The sequence below is a fragment of the Ascaphus truei genome, chromosome 2 (assembly GCF_040206685.1).
Source record: "Ascaphus truei isolate aAscTru1 chromosome 2, aAscTru1.hap1, whole genome shotgun sequence".
Classification (NCBI taxonomy): Eukaryota; Metazoa; Chordata; class Amphibia; order Anura; family Ascaphidae; genus Ascaphus; species Ascaphus truei.
This window is the reverse complement of record NC_134484.1, coordinates 183,482,653-183,499,855: the sequence shown is the minus strand read 5'-3', so window position 1 is coordinate 183,499,855 and position 17,203 is coordinate 183,482,653. Positions and strand designations below refer to the sequence as shown.

Here is a 17,203-nt window from a genome sequence, read left to right as displayed (position 1 = left end):
GTATTTGGTGTTTTGTTGTATTGCCGAGGTTTTATCCAAATAAAGCCCATTTTATTTCACTGCCTTGTTTTGCCTATTGAATGATCCCAAAAATATAAATGTGTTAAAAGACCTGGTCTAGCGTGACATTCAGTGTCCCGCATCTCTCTGCTGTCCAACCATCACCTCCTGTGGTGCCATTTATGTCTCTGCCCGTGATCATTCGGTGACAGCGGGAGTAGTGTATGAAAATAATGTGATTTTAAAACGAAATTTCTGTTTTGAGTTTCCTTAGAGATATATCTCACCAACAGTGTATCCAACTCTTGCCCAAACTACAACAAGGAAAAGTGCAAACAATGGGGATAAAAGTATCAAGTAAGTGACAAAGTAAAGCAAATTGAGGTCCTGAACCAATGAGATTAATTTACCTTATTTTATTGATATTTAAGGCTTTATTGATCTAATAAAGACAGATGTTCTTACCTTACATAAAAAAACATTAAAAATGGCAAAGTATTCAATTGGTGTTATGTACACTGGCCATCCAGTTGTCCCCCTCACCTCCCCACAGGACACTACTGTAGAAATTATCAATTACACTCAAACTCAGAATACGCTGCCACTGCCTGGATTATCTCTTTGCGTGCCATGGCCTCAGTGACACAGCCCCTTCGGCACTTTGGGATGACGTTACCGCTCCTCGGAAGTACCGGTGTTATCGCGGTGTGATTGACGACAGAACGGACAAGCAGATCGCGTTCCCACGTGATCTTCCCTAGAGAACGAGCATACAGAATATTACGTAGCTACTCCGTCATGGGACCCCCCCTGGAGTGCAAGAGCCCGTGATGTGCTAGTTATGTCACCCAAAGGGTTAATTTTAGGGCTTACACCTAAGGAGTTTTCGGCCTCACTGTCAATCAGGAAAATATACAATGTTTTAAAAGCTCATGAATAGTACTTCAATTTTAGATGCAATATAACAAAAAGGTGTTAGTGCTTGTACAGAAAAAGATGACAAAGTTACATACAGTATGAATAAGGTCAGACAGTCTGTAAAATGAAAAAGGAGTAAATTAGAAAACCTATACATTTCTACACAAGTTCCCCCCCCCCCCCGGTGGCCACGGGGAAGGAAATGGGAGACCCACACAGACTGCAGCCCACCCTGTCATTTTCATATAAACAGTATGATCAGTGAAACAATCCCTAACACGCTGAATTTTCTTAATTGTTTAAGCAGTAGCAACCTTTTCTTTTGGTAGTATGTCTCTTTAAAAGCAGCAATACTACATTCCCCCCCATTCTTCTTATTTGTATATGTAAAGCATGTGAATGTATAATTCTACATCCTTACCTAAACTGGAAATCGTTTGGTGCTCCTGTTATAAATCTGTCAAAATCCTGATTATGTGACTAACATAATGGCTGCTAAAATTCAACTCAATGCTATTTTTTTTAAATGAGTTTTAATATAATGATCATCCTTTGATTTATTTCTCTTGCAGGTTTTAGCACGTCCCCAGCAGTGCAAGATATTTGTAACACTTTCCTGTTTGCTGAGAATATTGGCAACAACTTATCAGTTTGAGCTGTAAACTGTAACAATAGACAAAGTTACCTCGTAAAATAAGGATACATTGTAGCTGCTGAGTTACACTGACTGAAGGAATGATTGAAATTGAAAGGCATGGAATGAAGGTAGTGCACGCACTCAAACAAAAAGGGTGAAAGTGGGGTACTTAACCGCCGGTGCGCTGGTTCTGGGGAGCTCCTGATGTCCCAAATAGATCCAGTGAAGAAGAAGAATCAGGCACACGGTCTTAATCGTCAAATGAAAAGGGGTTTAATGTGCCAAGGAATCCAACGTGTCCGCAGTAATACTGCCTCTCTCACGGTGTAGGCCTAAACCTGGATTCCTTGGCACATCAAACCCCTTTTCATTTGGCGATTAAGAGCGTGTGCCTGATTCTTCTTCTTCACTGAAATTGAAAGGCAGCCATGTACTGAACCCTGGGAAGCAGGATCAATCACAGGAGAACAAATTGATCGGCAAAAGGTAATCAAAGGCTGCATATATGTATATTGTATTTTAAGCTGCTCCGATTGCCGCTTTAAAGACAGGACTAGGGCTCATGCTTTGAAGATAAAGGTTGGCAACATGAGCATGCAATTTTTTATTTTTTTTTAACTAAAAGTAGTCGATACCTGAAACAGAATTTCAGGAAAAAAATAAGTGGGTAACTAATGTAATTGGGGTAGACACAGGGGAACCCAACATGATTAAGTATAATAAAACAATTGTCTTGTAGTGGTAACAGTTTTGTAGCCAAACAAAAGGAAAAAGAGAGAGAGAGATACAGAGAGAGACACAGATACAGACACAGTTAACTGTAAAATAATAGACTGAAAGAAAAGGAGAAAAAAAAACAGCACAGTATCAACTTGATCTTCATTCATTTGGATTTTCAAAAACATTGCAGTTTTAAAATTCTTTTATAACAGATTCCACATTTTGGGTAGATAAAGCATCTTTATAATCCATAGGACAACACGTGTTATTTATGGCAGTAATACTATGGCTACTTGTTTTGTCGTGATATTACAGGGTCAAGGGTTCACTGCTAGTAAGGAAGTCCGTTTTTATTTTCACTTGTTCAATCCGATCCTCTTTGGATTTTTTTGGGAATTTTCAAAGACTCCCGTATACCTCTGGTATGAAAGGAAAACCCAAATAATAACAAACGTGTCCAACACAAGTAACCTTGCTGATGATTTCACAGTGGTGGAACTATTACAAATAACCCACACTGTAGGAAATGATTTTGTTCGTACGCAAATCATTGGAGTTGTAGCACACAACTATTGGCACAAGATGAACCAAGGAATACTGGAGTAGTGTAGAAAGCACTTCATCTTGCTTTCAGCGCCCTAACATGATCCTCAAAATCCTCATTTCTAAGCCCTTCCACTGCCAGCGTGGCCTGCACGGAATTACTGATCAATGTGTAGCTGAACTCTTTGGAAGCGAAGGGATTAGAGGTCAAAAGTAGATACAATACCGCATCATGTTTCCTACTTTTCATTAAACTGATTTCCCAATACGTTGTAAATAGACTGCAAAGGGAATATAAAGAAACGGGCGGTTTTCTTATACACTGTGTCCAATTCAAAGTCACACTTGGCAATTTTACTTGTTTCAAAATTGTCTGTACATTATTTTTATTTAGCGCTAGAATTCTGAAATCAAAAGCAATCTACAAGCCCAGAATTGCCAGGGAACAATTTTAAGTGAATTTAAATTCAGTCGCTGGTAGCTCTAGGACATGGTAATTAACAAATAACAATGAAAGCGCTTTCAATGTGCATTGTTCAACATGCAGAAGAAATTAGCTTTTCTCTGACCAAACAGTTGTGTTGCTTACACAACTGATTACACAAGTAAAACTCTTTGAAGGTCATTCAAATCTTACAATTTCTCCATCTTTAGCAGACCATTGGCATAAAATGGACTATAGTAAAGAAGATTTTGCTAAAGAACACTATTTTTTCCCTTAAATTTAATTTATACACAATTATTTGTTTGAGATAAAACACCCATCAGTGTATCTGGCTTTTAAGGTGAATTAGTACAAGCTAGCTTTTGGTTCACTCACACAGAAGACCCTGGCAGGAGGAGGAGAAAACTAGTGTCCATGCGGTGTGTGAGAACCACTTTAATCGCTGACATCAGAATTTGCTTTTCCAACATGGCGCACACCAGTTAACACAGAGTCTGCATGAACATCCTCATCATCTGACTGAACAACAGGCGACTCTCCTCCGTCTTCACTATTTTCCTGGCTGGCAGAGTCGGTGCACGTAGAAGACAGTGAAGAAAGTTTGTGTCGCAGCTCTGCCTGGCTGGGAACCTGAAGTGTTATTTCACTGTGGCAGGAATCAAAGTCAGGGCCTTCAGCGTTCAGCATGAGAGGAGACAAGAGAGGAATATCACATTAGTTACACAACAGGGGAACAAGTGTTATTTGCAGTATGAATTATCTGCGTCTGTTAGTATTGATCAGTACAGAGGCTTATAGAACATTTGACGCTATACTTTATGTATGTTATCTTGTTGATATATTTCTTAGAGCTGAAGGCGATGCAACTATATAATAAAACTAGCAACCGGATGTATTCCCATGGGAGAAGAGCAAGGCGGTGCACTGCTAAAGAAGATGGAGGCTGGATGGCAAAAAAAGATAATTTATTCCATCACGATGACACAATAAAAATCGGGGAATGGTAGGGAAACCAACGCTTTTCACGGTATCAAGGGCTTTATCAAAGCTCTTTGATAAACCGCTAGATTGTGCGAAGCGCGTTAGTTTCCCTACCGTTTCCCGATTTTTAGCGTCACCATGATGGAATAAATGATCTTTTTTTTGCGATCCAGCCTCCATCTTCTTTAGCAGTGCACCGCCTTGCTCTTCTCCCATGGGAATACATCTGGTTACTCGTCCTCTTCAGCCGTGTGCACGCTTTCCAGAGATGCATCGTGGAGAAGTATGCAGGTCGTGAGTACTCTATCAAATAGTCACATTTGTATTGATAGCTTTTGGACTGCTTTACACTCCAGGTGACACAAGCCCTTAAGTCTAGTGGGTGCCTGTCCTTGTCTCACGGCTGTGATTCAATTGACAGATCCACAGGACAATGCTATGTGGCTTGTGTTTTACTTACAATAGGAGTTATTTCAATGCATGTCAAGATCAAACCACACGCATCTGGTACTATTTACATTGAATCTTGATGCAGTTATATCTGCTTGGGTATACCATACAATAGAATTTGGACCCACGTTTGTGATTTTTTCTGAGCACTGACTCTGGGCTCTTTGCTCTGGGACACTGTATATACAATAAAACTATGAGAGTAAAGGAACGCTTAAACAAGCAGTCTCTCTAAGCACCAAAGTGAACCAGTGACCTGTGCAATGGGTCAGGCTGTACGCCTTTGGGGCAACGCAGATGTACACTGGGGTGGTTGAAGATAATGGAGATACAATGTCAATACTGTTGAGACAATCGGCAACAAGAATCTCTCTCTGATGTGCAATGTCCTCATTAGTGACTGGCTGGGGGGCCTTCAGTCCTGCCGCGAGCTTGGAGTAGCAGAACTGGGAAAGACCTGAGCGCCAAGTTGTAAAGTGGAGAACGAATACCAGTACAACTAGCTGGGGATATGGCAGACACAATAATAAGGCTGGGGAGAGAGACTTGCAAAAATAATTAAAGGAAGTGAGGAGAGAAACAAACATAGGGATTGTTGAATTGTCTCAAGAACATTTATTACTAGTTCATTACACACAAATAGCAAGTTTAGCAGTAATTATAGAACACAGTAATTATAACCTGATAATTGCATGGCAGCTGCCATGGAGCCTTTTACAATACGGGAGTCTTAATAGTCCAATTGTCCATTCCAGATGTAGCAAGAGAAAATGTCTCTGTGACCACTGCTGCCCCAGTGCCGGAGGGTCAACGCTACGGGGGGTCCAATACAGACGTATGGACCACTCACAGCGTGATCGCAGCAGACACTGTCTCGGGCGCTGCAGACGTTTGCTTTTTTGACTGTGGCGCCAGAGACAGTCTTGCTACATCTTTACATGCAATTCACAGCAGGCAGTGTTTTCTCTTAATGTTTTGGCAAAGTCCATGCAACATTTAAACCCAGCATTTGTCAAACACATACAATCCCTGCAAGCTCTGAACCCAACACCCACCACATAATATATGTGTCAAACATTTATTTGTATTTTATATGTACATACTGAAAAAAGCCACAAAATCCTTTGAATACTGTGTAGACAAACAATAGCATTTCTTATATTTTCTGAGACACAGACAAAGCATTGGCCTTTGAGGATTCATCTTATTTATATTAAACACCCAGGTAAATCATAATATCTTCTATTTATTTAATCCATTTAAACCGGGTGGTAGTCTTAGATTCAGGCTAACAAATGTCAAAAATTAATATAAGCTTCCAGTCAAAAATAGAAATAAATTCCATTACAGCTCAATAATACATAGCGCTCGGCAGAGTGTCAATGGTGACATTTAAACAGTGACTCTTTGCCAATACTGCAATATTTGTTTTCTGCAGTTGTTTGTTTCCCATGATCCCGTTACAATGCACAATTTTTTTTTTTTTTTGCAATAGTCAACGTTTATTTAATTGTGGTCCGTGCAGCTACTGCCTAGGAATGACTTCTACAATAATAACACAATCCTTGCTTTATTAAATGTCCCCAAAGACATTAAGAATGATTATTGTAACATGTAGAAAGTGTGCCTATTATCAATGGGTTATACATTGGCTAGTACCCTTGTACAAGGATCGAACAAATAGAAGGGGAGGTGGAGTATGTTTATATGTTAAACCGGATCTAAAACCTATTATAAGGGATGATGTCTATGAAGGGAATGATGAAAATGTAGAGACTTTGTGGATAGAAATTAGCAGTGGAGGTAAGAGTATAAAGAACATGTTTGTGGGAATATGCTATAAACCACCAAATATCTGTGAGATTGAGGAAGCTAAAATACTTTTGCAAATGGAGAAGGCATCAAAACTGGGTCATGTTTGCATAATGGGGGATTTTAATTATCCAGACAGACTGGGGAAATGAGATTAGCATTACAGTAAAAGGAAACAGGTTTTTGGGGGTGGTTAAAGACAATTATATGACCCAAATTATTGAGGAACCAACCAGGAGAGGGGTAGTTCTGGATTTGGTCATATCAAACAATGTAGAAGTAATAACAAATATTCAAGTCCTGGAACATTTGGGTAACAGTGATCATAACATGGTCTCATTTGAAATAAATTATCAAAAAACAGATTACTTGGGTTCAACAAAGACCTTAAACTTTAGAAAGGCAGATTTTAATAAACTGAGGTCTAATCTACAAGTAATACAATGGGATGATGTTTTTTCAGGGGAAAATGTAGAAGATAAATGGGCAGTCTTTAAAACATTGTTAGAAAAGCACACTTATCAGTGGGTACTTGGGTAATAAGTATAAAAGAAATAAGTCAAAACCAATGTGGCTAAATAAACAGGTAGGGGAGAAAATGGACAAGAAGCGGAAGGCGTTTAGATTCTTTAAGTCATAAGGGACGGAGACATCGTATCAGAATTATAAGGAATGTAACAAAAATTGCAAAAGGGCAATCAAATTAGCAAAAATGGATAATGAAAAAAGGATTGCAATAGAAAGTAAGGTCAACCCTAAAAAGTTCTTTAAGTACCTTAATAACAAAAAAATGAGAAAAGAAAATATAGGACCCTTTCAGTGTGAGATGGGTAGGCAGATTATTATTGGAGATAAGGAAAAAGCTGAGGTATTAAACAAATTCTTTGCCTCTGTGTTTACCAGGGAAGAATCAAGTTCAACAGTAGTGCCGCAGGAGGAAGCCACAACCTCCATATTAATGAACAATTGGTTAACTGAGGAAGAAGTTCAAAAGCGACTTGAAAAAATTAAAGTAAATAAGGCACCTGGCCCCGATGGCATACATCCAAGAATTCTCAAGGAGTTAAGCTCAGTAATAGCCAAACCATTGTATTTAATATTCAAGGACTCCATTTCCACAGGCTCAGTACCACAAGATTGGCGTAAAGCACATGTGGTGCCTATATTTAAAAAGGGAGCTAGATCACAACCGGGAAATTACAGACCTGTAAGCCTGACTTCAATAGTGGGGAAACTACTTGAAGGTTTAATACGGGATAATATTCAGGAATACCTAATGGAAAACAAAATTATTTGTAATAGTCAGCATGGATTTATGAAGGATAGATCATGCCAAACTAACCTTATTTGTTTCTTTGAGGAGGTAAGTAGGAATTTAGACCAGGGTAATGCAGTTGATGTTGTCTACTTAGATTTTGCAAAGGCTTTTGATACGGTTTCACACAAGAGGTTGGAGTACAAAATAAAGAAAATTGGACTCAGTAATAATATATGCACCTGGATTGAAAACTGGTTAAAGGACAGACAACAGAGGTTTGTCATAAATGGAATTTTTTCAGGTTGGGCTAAAGTCGTGAGTTGAGTACCTCAGGGATCGGTACTGGGACCCCTGCTTTTTAACTTGTTTATTAATGACCTTGAGGTTGGGATCGAGAGCAAAGTCTCCATCTTTGCTGATGATACTAAATTGTGTAAGGTAATAGAATCAGAGCAGGATGTAATTTCTCTTCAGAAGGACTTGGAGAGACTTGAAACGTGGGCAGGTAAATGGCAGATGAGGTTTAATACAGATAAATGGAAGGTTATGCATTTGGGATGCAAGAATAAAAAGGCGACTTACAAATTAAATGGAGATATATTGGGGGAATCCTTGATGGAGAAGGATTTAGGAGTGCTTGTAGACAGCAGGCTTAGCAATAGTACCCAAAGTCATGCAGTAGCTGCAAAGGCAATGGATGGAAGGGAAGTAAACATAATGATGCCCCTTTATAAAGCATTAGTAAGACCACACCTTGAATATGGAGTATAATTTTGGGCACCACTCCTTAGAAAAGATATTATGGAACTAGAGAGTGTGCAGAGAAGAGCCACCAAATTAATAAAGTGGATGGGCAATCTAACTTATGAGGAGAGGCTAGCTAAATTAGATTTATTTACATTAGAAAAGAGGCGTCTAAGAGGGGATATGATAACTATATACAAATATATTCGGGGACAACACAAGGAGCTTTCAAAAGAACTGTTCATCCCACAGGCAGTACAAAGGACTCGGTGCCATCCCTTAAGGTTGGAGGAAAGGAGATTTCACCAGCAACAAAGGAAAGGGTTCCTTACAGTAAGGGCAGTTAAAATGTGAAATTCATTACCTATGGAGACTGTGATGGCAGATACAATAGATTTATTAAAAAAAAAAGGTTGGACATCTTGTTAGATGGGAAAGGTATACAGGGATATACCACAAGTATACATGGGAAGGAAGTTGATCCAGGGATTAATCCGATTGCCAATTCTTGGAGTCAGGAAGGAATTTATTTTTCCCCTTAAGAGATATCATTGGATGATATGTCACTGGGGTTTTTGTTTGTCTTCCTCTGGATCAATAAGTAAGTATAGATATAGGATAAAGTATCTGTTGTCTAAATTTAGTATAGGTTGACCTTGATGAACGTATGTCTTTTTTCAACCTCATCTACTATGTATGTAACTATGTACATACTGATGTGCCTGTAGCTTTCCGGTAACGGCCCACCGTATTATTACATGGTGTGGAGCGATGCCATCAGTACAGTAAGTAGAGTGGGACATAATTAGTATGCTGTACTATGCCACAAGACATCTTACATGCTATTATTACCTTGAATGAGCCACAAGATGTCTTGCAGTGTATGAAGTTGTCTTGTGCAGTAACAAATACTTAGTGAATACATCTGACCATGTCTTACATAGAACACCTAATCTGCCCATTATTTCCTACCTACTATAAAAACTTAGACCGATCACTTCCCATCCTTATATTTACTCTTTTGCTAACAGAATGGCCCATCTACAAACATCAATGGAATTATCAGGAATTATCATGATCCAGTCCTATATTTGACATTCTGTAAGTAACTATCACCCAGTTAAATGCAGGGGTTCACTAATTTCCTTTATTTACCTCTGCTGGAAGAATATTCCATCCATCTACTTTCTCAAAATTCCACTGAGTGTCCCACTGCCTTCTAACTTGAATGTACAGTAAGACCAATGCCTCTAGATTTCACAGACAAGTACTTGCCTGCTCTATCCTGTTGACTCTCTTAATGAATTAAAAAAATCTTTTTCATATACCTCAGGTCCCACCATTCTCTTTCCGTGTACACAAGATTTTTCTTTTTGGATGTCAACTAAGCCCATCAGGTGTGAGGCCCTTGTTTGGATAACCAAGACCATCGGCTGTTAATATTCTCCCAAAAAACAGACTTAACTGCATGATGTCTACCTTATGAAATGTCCACCCTGCTGTATAGCTGCAAAAATGACATTCATCTGTAATAATGACATTGAGGTAGATGGGCATAACAACTGGGGCAATTAATTGGTCACCCTCCTATCTTGAGAATGATCTACATAGATCACCACAATCATCTATCCACCTAAATGTAGGGCCCTTTTTTTACTGACAACTGAGTTACTCTAGATGAACAACAGTGATACCAGTCACATATATGTAGATGATCAAATATTGTCTTATAGTACTCCCCCTCATTATGAAGAGACCCTTATTCGGGCATCTACGTTATCAGGGGGTTGGGACAGACCGGAGACTGCTTCTTACCTTTACAGAAGCTGGGTACTGCACAGGGAGACAAACTGCACAGCTCATCTACAAGGTTAGTATCGGTTTCTTGATGGCCCAACAGGATTAACGGTGCAAGGTCCCATTCAGAGCCATGGACCCCGCAATTCTACCAGGCCGCTTACTGTTTTCGGGGCAGGGATCATGCGCGGCAGCGGTGTGGTGGGCCGCAGGTGATCGAGCCACCAAAAACAGTAAGTTTGGCTACATCTGTACCAAGGTAAAAGTGGTGCAATTCTGGGGCAATCTGAACCAGATATACAAAAAAATATCCTATTGATTTTGCTCCAGAATTGCGCCACTTTTGTCATGAAACATAGGCCCTTATATGTTTTTCCAATAGATACATTAAAAATCAGTAGTACCTATCACAGGAGACAGCAGACTGTTGTCATCTCCTCCTGAATTTAAGAAGACGTCAAGTGCTTCTTGATCCGACATGTCCATTAGGTCCATCTGCTCCAACATGTCGACATTTACTTCCATAGAGGACATGCTTCCAATGGGTTCTTTAAGAGCGCAACAAAAACATCTTTAAGGTACAAACGGGGGAGAATGATTGAAAGAGAGAGAGGGGAGGGTAGGGCAGAGGGGGAGAGTAGGGCAAAGGGGGGGGTGAGTAGGGCAGAGGGGGGGGGGGGGTGAGTAGGGCAGAAGGGGGGTGAGTAGGGCAGAGGGGGGAGGGGAGTAGGGCATGGGGGGAGAGTAGGGCAGAGGGGGAGAGTAGGGCAGAGGGGGAGAGTAGGGCAGAGGGGGAGAGTAGGGCAGAGGGGGAGAGTAGGGCAGAGGGGGAGAGTAGGGCAGAGGGGGAGAGTAGGGCAGAGTAGGCAGGGGGGGAGAGTAGGCAGAGGGGGAGAGTAGGCAGAGGGGGAGAGTAGGCAGAGGGGGAGAGTAGGCAGAGGGGGAGAGGCCAATTTGAAGCGCACCATTGATATATTTAAATTGGCTCATTTCCCAAGTATCTCAAGTGTGTTGACAGACTTTCAGTGTTTTGTGAGGTATACAAGTCTATCTCAAAATTCATATTTCAGACTTTGGAGAAATATATATATATATATATATATATATATATATATATATATATATATTCTTCTTCAAAAAGCAGAAAACTGTCAAATATGCCTGGTTTGCAAATCTGAGTAAAAAAATGTGCACATATCTAGTTATAGCCCATTCAAGCCAATAGGCTGTAAGGTGTCTTACGGCAGAAGACTGCTTGGCAAATATTGCAACACAAATTATTGTATGCTTTGTAATTCACCATTTACCATTCTTTTTATATATGTTGCATTCACATCTATGTTTTTTGGGGGTTGGAAAGACGAACGTTATTAATGTTATTTGTACAAAACCATTGGTCATAATACATCCTAATGCATGCACACCCATCATTGCTAACTTTTTGATTACATATTGTTAGCATACAATCAAGATAACTGGCACTGACCAATAAACATTACTTTCATTATAGACTGAGTGCCATTAAAATGGGTGAAGTGCCACCACACAAAGGGTGCAGTAACAGTTCTGGTCAATAACCCATGAAAAGTACTTTTTGGCTGCTTTGCCTACCCCAAACTTTGTGCCCAAGCAGCGCTGCAGAAGGGTTCTTGTATGCATCGTCCACCCTTTCTGTAAACTAGAAATTAGAATGGCAGCCAAAGAACAATAAAACAAGTCTATCCAATGACTTGTAACAATGATAAGAGAATGTCAAGAGAACACAAAGTCCTTGGCGCAAATAGGGGTTAATAATACCAGTCCTGAAATTTTTTTATAATCAGTCCAGGTGTATATTCTTTCATCTCACTTGATCTCCTCAGAATAAGGTGGTTGGTTCTTCTACCATAGGTCACTGCACCTTTTCCCACAAAAAAGCCTACGTACCCCTAATAATAGTATTATTAACCCTTATATGCGCCATGGACTATGTGTTCTCTTGACATTCTCTCTCTCTCTCTTTTTATTGTATGGGCAATTTTATTAAAATAAAAGGTTGCTCAGTTACATAGTTTTCCAACTGTATTTGACTATGATATTTGTACCAAATATCATAGTCAAATACAGTTGGAAAACGATGTGAACTATATGAGCATTGCTACCAACAATTAGTGAACCTCTTAAAGTCTGTATGAGGTATATGGCTGCGAATGGGATTATTACCATAGAACATGTTCGATATGTTACATTAAGTGCTTCCCAGGAACTCAATAGTAAGCCCTGGTATAATTTCCTACTGTCCTGGAAATGGAAACTAGACTAGCATCCAACCCCTCGGAATTGGGTACTTTCTATTAAAACTCAATAACGGAAACAAAAAGTAAGCTTTGATACTGTAACACAAGTAAACACAAAGTGATTTTCATGACAAAACATATGCATCTTGATGCATCTTCATAGGTAAAATAAAAATGTAATATAACATCATATATATGAACCAACTGTTTCATACACTTGCCTCGTCTCTGTGCTATCTGCAGATATCCAGTAGAGAGGTACTGTTCCATATCTTGCTGAAAAGCTTCTTCAAAGAACTTCTGCCGCTCCTTCAGCTTCATCTGCTGGGTATATTCCATCTCCACAACTCTCTGTGTATGCTCTGCATCCAGCTCAGCTAGGAGAACAAAGACACAAAAATGTGTGTTTTAAGTTTAGAGGGATGCAAACGTGAAACTATCAGATACAAAAATTAAAATGGAAGCATTACATTTGAATTTACAATAATAATGAAAAAAAAAAGAGATTTGTAATAGCTCTTACATGGAAAATCATGACATACAATAATTCCTCCCCAACTGCACGAGTTCCATGCTACATGTGTTTTTAAAAAGAGTATCATTGTTTGAAAAAGAAAGTTGAGAACCACTAGTCTATGGACAGCTTCATTCACTTAGCCGCGCTAGTACTAATGTAAATAGCATTAGGGCTTGTTTTAATGATAAAGGCTGATTGTCCATATTTGCTAAGCCACCTAGTGGCCTGTTAAATTGAAGTGGTCTTAAAATGCCTTATTGCGTAGTATATGTTGCTGTAAATATATTGCAGGCTCCAGTAGTTCTTGAGTAGTTCGAGGGCATCATGTTCCAGCATATCAGAGCTTTTTAAAAAGCCCACTGGCCCCTTCTTCAATTTTCTGAGTAGCCGCTTCACCATGTAAAGGAATCTCTTAAGCTCCACTAAAATGAATGCAAAAGGATGGCACTCAGAGCTCCTGTGAGACGGAGAAGCAGTTTCAGAGCATATTGAATCAAAGGGAGAAACAATCTATGAGCTGCTCAAGAGCTGGAGAAAAGGGTTAAAGGTGTCAGTATGAGGAGTCAAAGTGTGTGAGGAGTGTAACAGGTTTACGGTTTTCATTAGATGAAGGGCACGGGAAAAAAGAAGTGATTTCAGGGTTTGGCAAAAACAAACAAAGGCAGTGTAACAATACAAACAATACAGTGGCTCCTATTTACGAAGCAGTGACACATTCTGGAATAGTTCTATTGGCCCGTCGACCCTGTGCAGGTATAGCACAAGAGCTGGTTTGCAAGCAGGACATTATAATATAATCTCCCATGTAAATGCATTTCCTCTTTCCTATTGCACGATGGGAGTGACTTATCAACCTCTGTGTGAGCGCTTAGCTACTTTAACTTCCATTCAAGTCAATGGCAGTGCGTTATCTGCTAGCAGAGTTTTGTCACCCCCTATTGATTTAACAGGTATTCACCCACAGTTGTGCAGGATAATGAATACTATTTGCCTGCCCTGGTAACGTTATCATTATTTTTTTTCTTTTCCTCTGAAGTACTGTAACATGAAAACCAAATAGAGTACAGAAGTTGAGTTTTGGCTCAAATTTATCTCCCCCTGCGCCAGCTCAGTGTGATCTTACCCATCTGATCTCCCCATGTGCATTAGACACAAAAAACTTAACAGGCATTTGGGCTTGAACGTTTAAAGTAGTTTTTTTTTTTAACCCCACAATATTTTACAGGATAGAAACGGGAGGTCTCCCAGAGATGCTTTCTGGTTTAAATCTCCCTGCAGGGGAAACAAAATGGCTACCAAATCTCAGGCCATTAAAAAGCAGCATCATCATCAGTTTCAGCTTCCTACTTTAATTCTCCTTTAAAAACCAGGAAGTAATACAGATAACTACAGTAATACTGGCAAGTATCTCAGAAACCTCTGGAGGACCCCTGGTGCCAATCCTATATACAAGGGGGGTTTAGTTAGGGGTGGATTCCTGCTTTAATGTACAGCTTTGCTTACTAGAGAAGTGCAAAACTTTAGCACAAGGTCAAAAACCGTACAAAATGTGACCTTTTGAGTCACTTGGCAGCAGCCCACCATGCATTAGTCAATGTGTATTGCAATTTTGTTTAATAGGCTTATTAGCAAAATCCTCTAAAAATGTTACAAAATAGGACACACACACCATTTTGCTCACGGTCTGATGTTTAGCAGAGAGCTTACTAATTTGGCAACTCTGAGAGCCCTTTGAGGCCCGACAAAACGTTTCAGAGGAAATCGAATGTCAGGAATAAAACGCATAACATTTCTTTATCAAGTGTGTTCTTAACATGTAACATGGCATACTCCATGGCAGGGGAGAGCAAACTTTTGCTGCTGCGCCCCGTCTTCCCTGCCTAGATGCTCACGCCCCCTGCTCCCTCCCTTAGACCTGCGTCAAATGACGTTTCGGGTCATGTGATACCACGTCACATGATGCCGCATTGCCATGGCGACACGTCACACAGCGCCAGAACCTCGGTAAGTATAGCTTTGCAGAGGCCTCACGCGACCTCCCCCCCCCCCCCCCCCGTATTTAATTTAAATGCCTTGGGGAAGAGCGCGGGGCCTCTTCAAATGCCCGCGCCCCCCACAAAAATCGCGCACCCCCGCTCCAAGTATACAATTGGATTCCCCACTGGTGCGGCACGGAAATGAAAAGGAGTAACGTTCATTGTATTGGTAGCAAGAACCACGCACTAAACAGAACGTACTCGCATTACTTATCCCATCACATATGCGTGTACATTATCTTCCCTTCCTAAAGTGACCGGCGTTTGCACACAACTGCCTCACCTCCAACACAAAGCACAGTGATTTGCACAGCATTTTTTTGTCAACATCTAAAGTTACATTCAGTACGTATGGGTGGTATAAACTTATTCAAACAAATATGATGTACAGTTGTGTGAAAAAGAAAGTACACCCTCTTTGAATTCCATGGTTTTACATATCAGGACATAATAACAATCATCTGTTCCTAAGCAGGTCTTAAAATTAGGTAAATACAACCTCACATGAACAACAACACATGACATTTTACACCGTGTCATGATTTATTTAACAAAAATAAAGCCGAAATGGAGAAGCTGTGTGTGAAAAACCAAGTACACCCTTACTGCTTCCATAGGAATTAAGATGCTAAGTAGCAGTCAGGTGCTGCTAATCAAATGCCCTTGATTAATTCAACATCAGCAAGTGTGACCACCTCTATAAAAGCCAAAGTTTTAGCAGTTTGCTGGTCTGGAGCATTCAGGTGTGTGTTAACACAATGCCAAGGAGGAAAGACATAAGCAATGATCTTAGAGAAGCAATTGTTGCTGCCCAGTGTAGCCCCCCTGTAAACAGCTTAGGCTATACCTATCTTCCTTCTACTGTGATAAGCCCTGTTAAGATCAGGCGCCAGTAATCATCATGGGTTTTCCCCCTTCATAGCCCTAACCTGAGTGGTAGACGCAGGCCTGGACACTGCTGCAGGCGTGAGCAAGAGGGGAGGTTCTGCTGACACCATGAGGGGAGGGGCTAGCTCTATATTTAGCAGCCAACTCCGGTGAGTGGGCTTCTTGTTCTTCTTTGTTTGCTGGTTCTTCGTTCGAGAGAGTAGTTTAGGAAGAGTTCGAGTGAACAGTATATCGAGAGTCTAGAGTTGCTGATTATTATGCCGTGAGCCACGAATCCTGCGGAACGGTACGAGGAGTATCAGGAGGCTGTGGGCTCCCCGGCGCAGAGTGCCAGAAGAGCGAGAGAGGAACGGGAACGATCAGCGTCTATAAGTAGAGCTGATAGAATTATAGACTGGTGGACCAATGCCCTCACCCCACTGCCAGGGGTGATGGGGGGAGAATTCAAGACCCACCTCGAGGCTAACCTCGGGGGTGGGCCACGGGGTATTGAAGCCCTAGCTCAGACCATCCTGTTGGAAGAGTGACTTGGAGGGAAGGAGAGGAGGAAGTTTTCGGGCGGAGGTGAGCTGTGTATACCCTGTCCTGGCGATGGTGTTGCGGCTGCTGGAAGCCTTATCGTTGGGATATTGTTGCTCTGTCAAATAAAGAGACTATTCTTCACCCGTAAAGACTGTGTGTGACTTGGAGAGTATAACCCTGGGACCCGAGGGCTTCTTCTATACCGGTCCTGTCCCATTACCCTGGGAGTATAGAAGATGGAGGCGCTGCACCACTAAGAGATCATGGAGGCTATCACCCCAGAAGCCCGGTCCTGGCTCCCCCACAACACCGCGGGAAGCTCAGGCCCTCCTGTTCCTAACAGGTACGCACCACACCGCATGTAATCTGCCCTCATGTACCCTAGACATCACCGTAGAGTCTGGGGGGGGGGAGGGGGAGGGAAAGCAGGGTTACACCATCAATCTGGGAAGGGTTATAAGGCCATTTCCAAACAATTTAAAGTCCATCATTCTACAGTGAGAAAGATTATTAAAAAGTGGAAAACATTCTATACAGTTGTCAATCAATCAGTTAGCATGTTAATTGTTAAAGTTCATGACAGTACAATTAGAAAAAGACTGAACAAATATGGTTTGTTTGGAAGGGTTGCCAGGAAACTAAAAAGAACATGGCAGCAC

At 40.8% G+C, this 17,203-nt stretch overlaps 1 protein-coding gene across 1 annotated transcript in view; it reads right to left on the bottom strand.

The window, feature by feature from the left end:
• Positions 1-396: 396 nt before the first annotated feature.
• DTNBP1 (dystrobrevin binding protein 1) overlaps positions 397-17,203 on the bottom strand; it is a 216,737-nt gene continuing 199,930 nt past the window's right edge. Inside the window, exons 8-10 of the mRNA XM_075585658.1 lie at positions 12,803-12,958; positions 10,710-10,853; positions 397-3,934 (exon numbers count right to left, since the gene is read on the bottom strand). Of these exons, the coding sequence (XP_075441773.1) occupies positions 3,699-3,934; positions 10,710-10,853; positions 12,803-12,958 (536 nt within the window). The 3' untranslated portion in view covers positions 397-3,698. The remainder of the gene's footprint in view (positions 3,935-10,709; positions 10,854-12,802; positions 12,959-17,203) is intronic.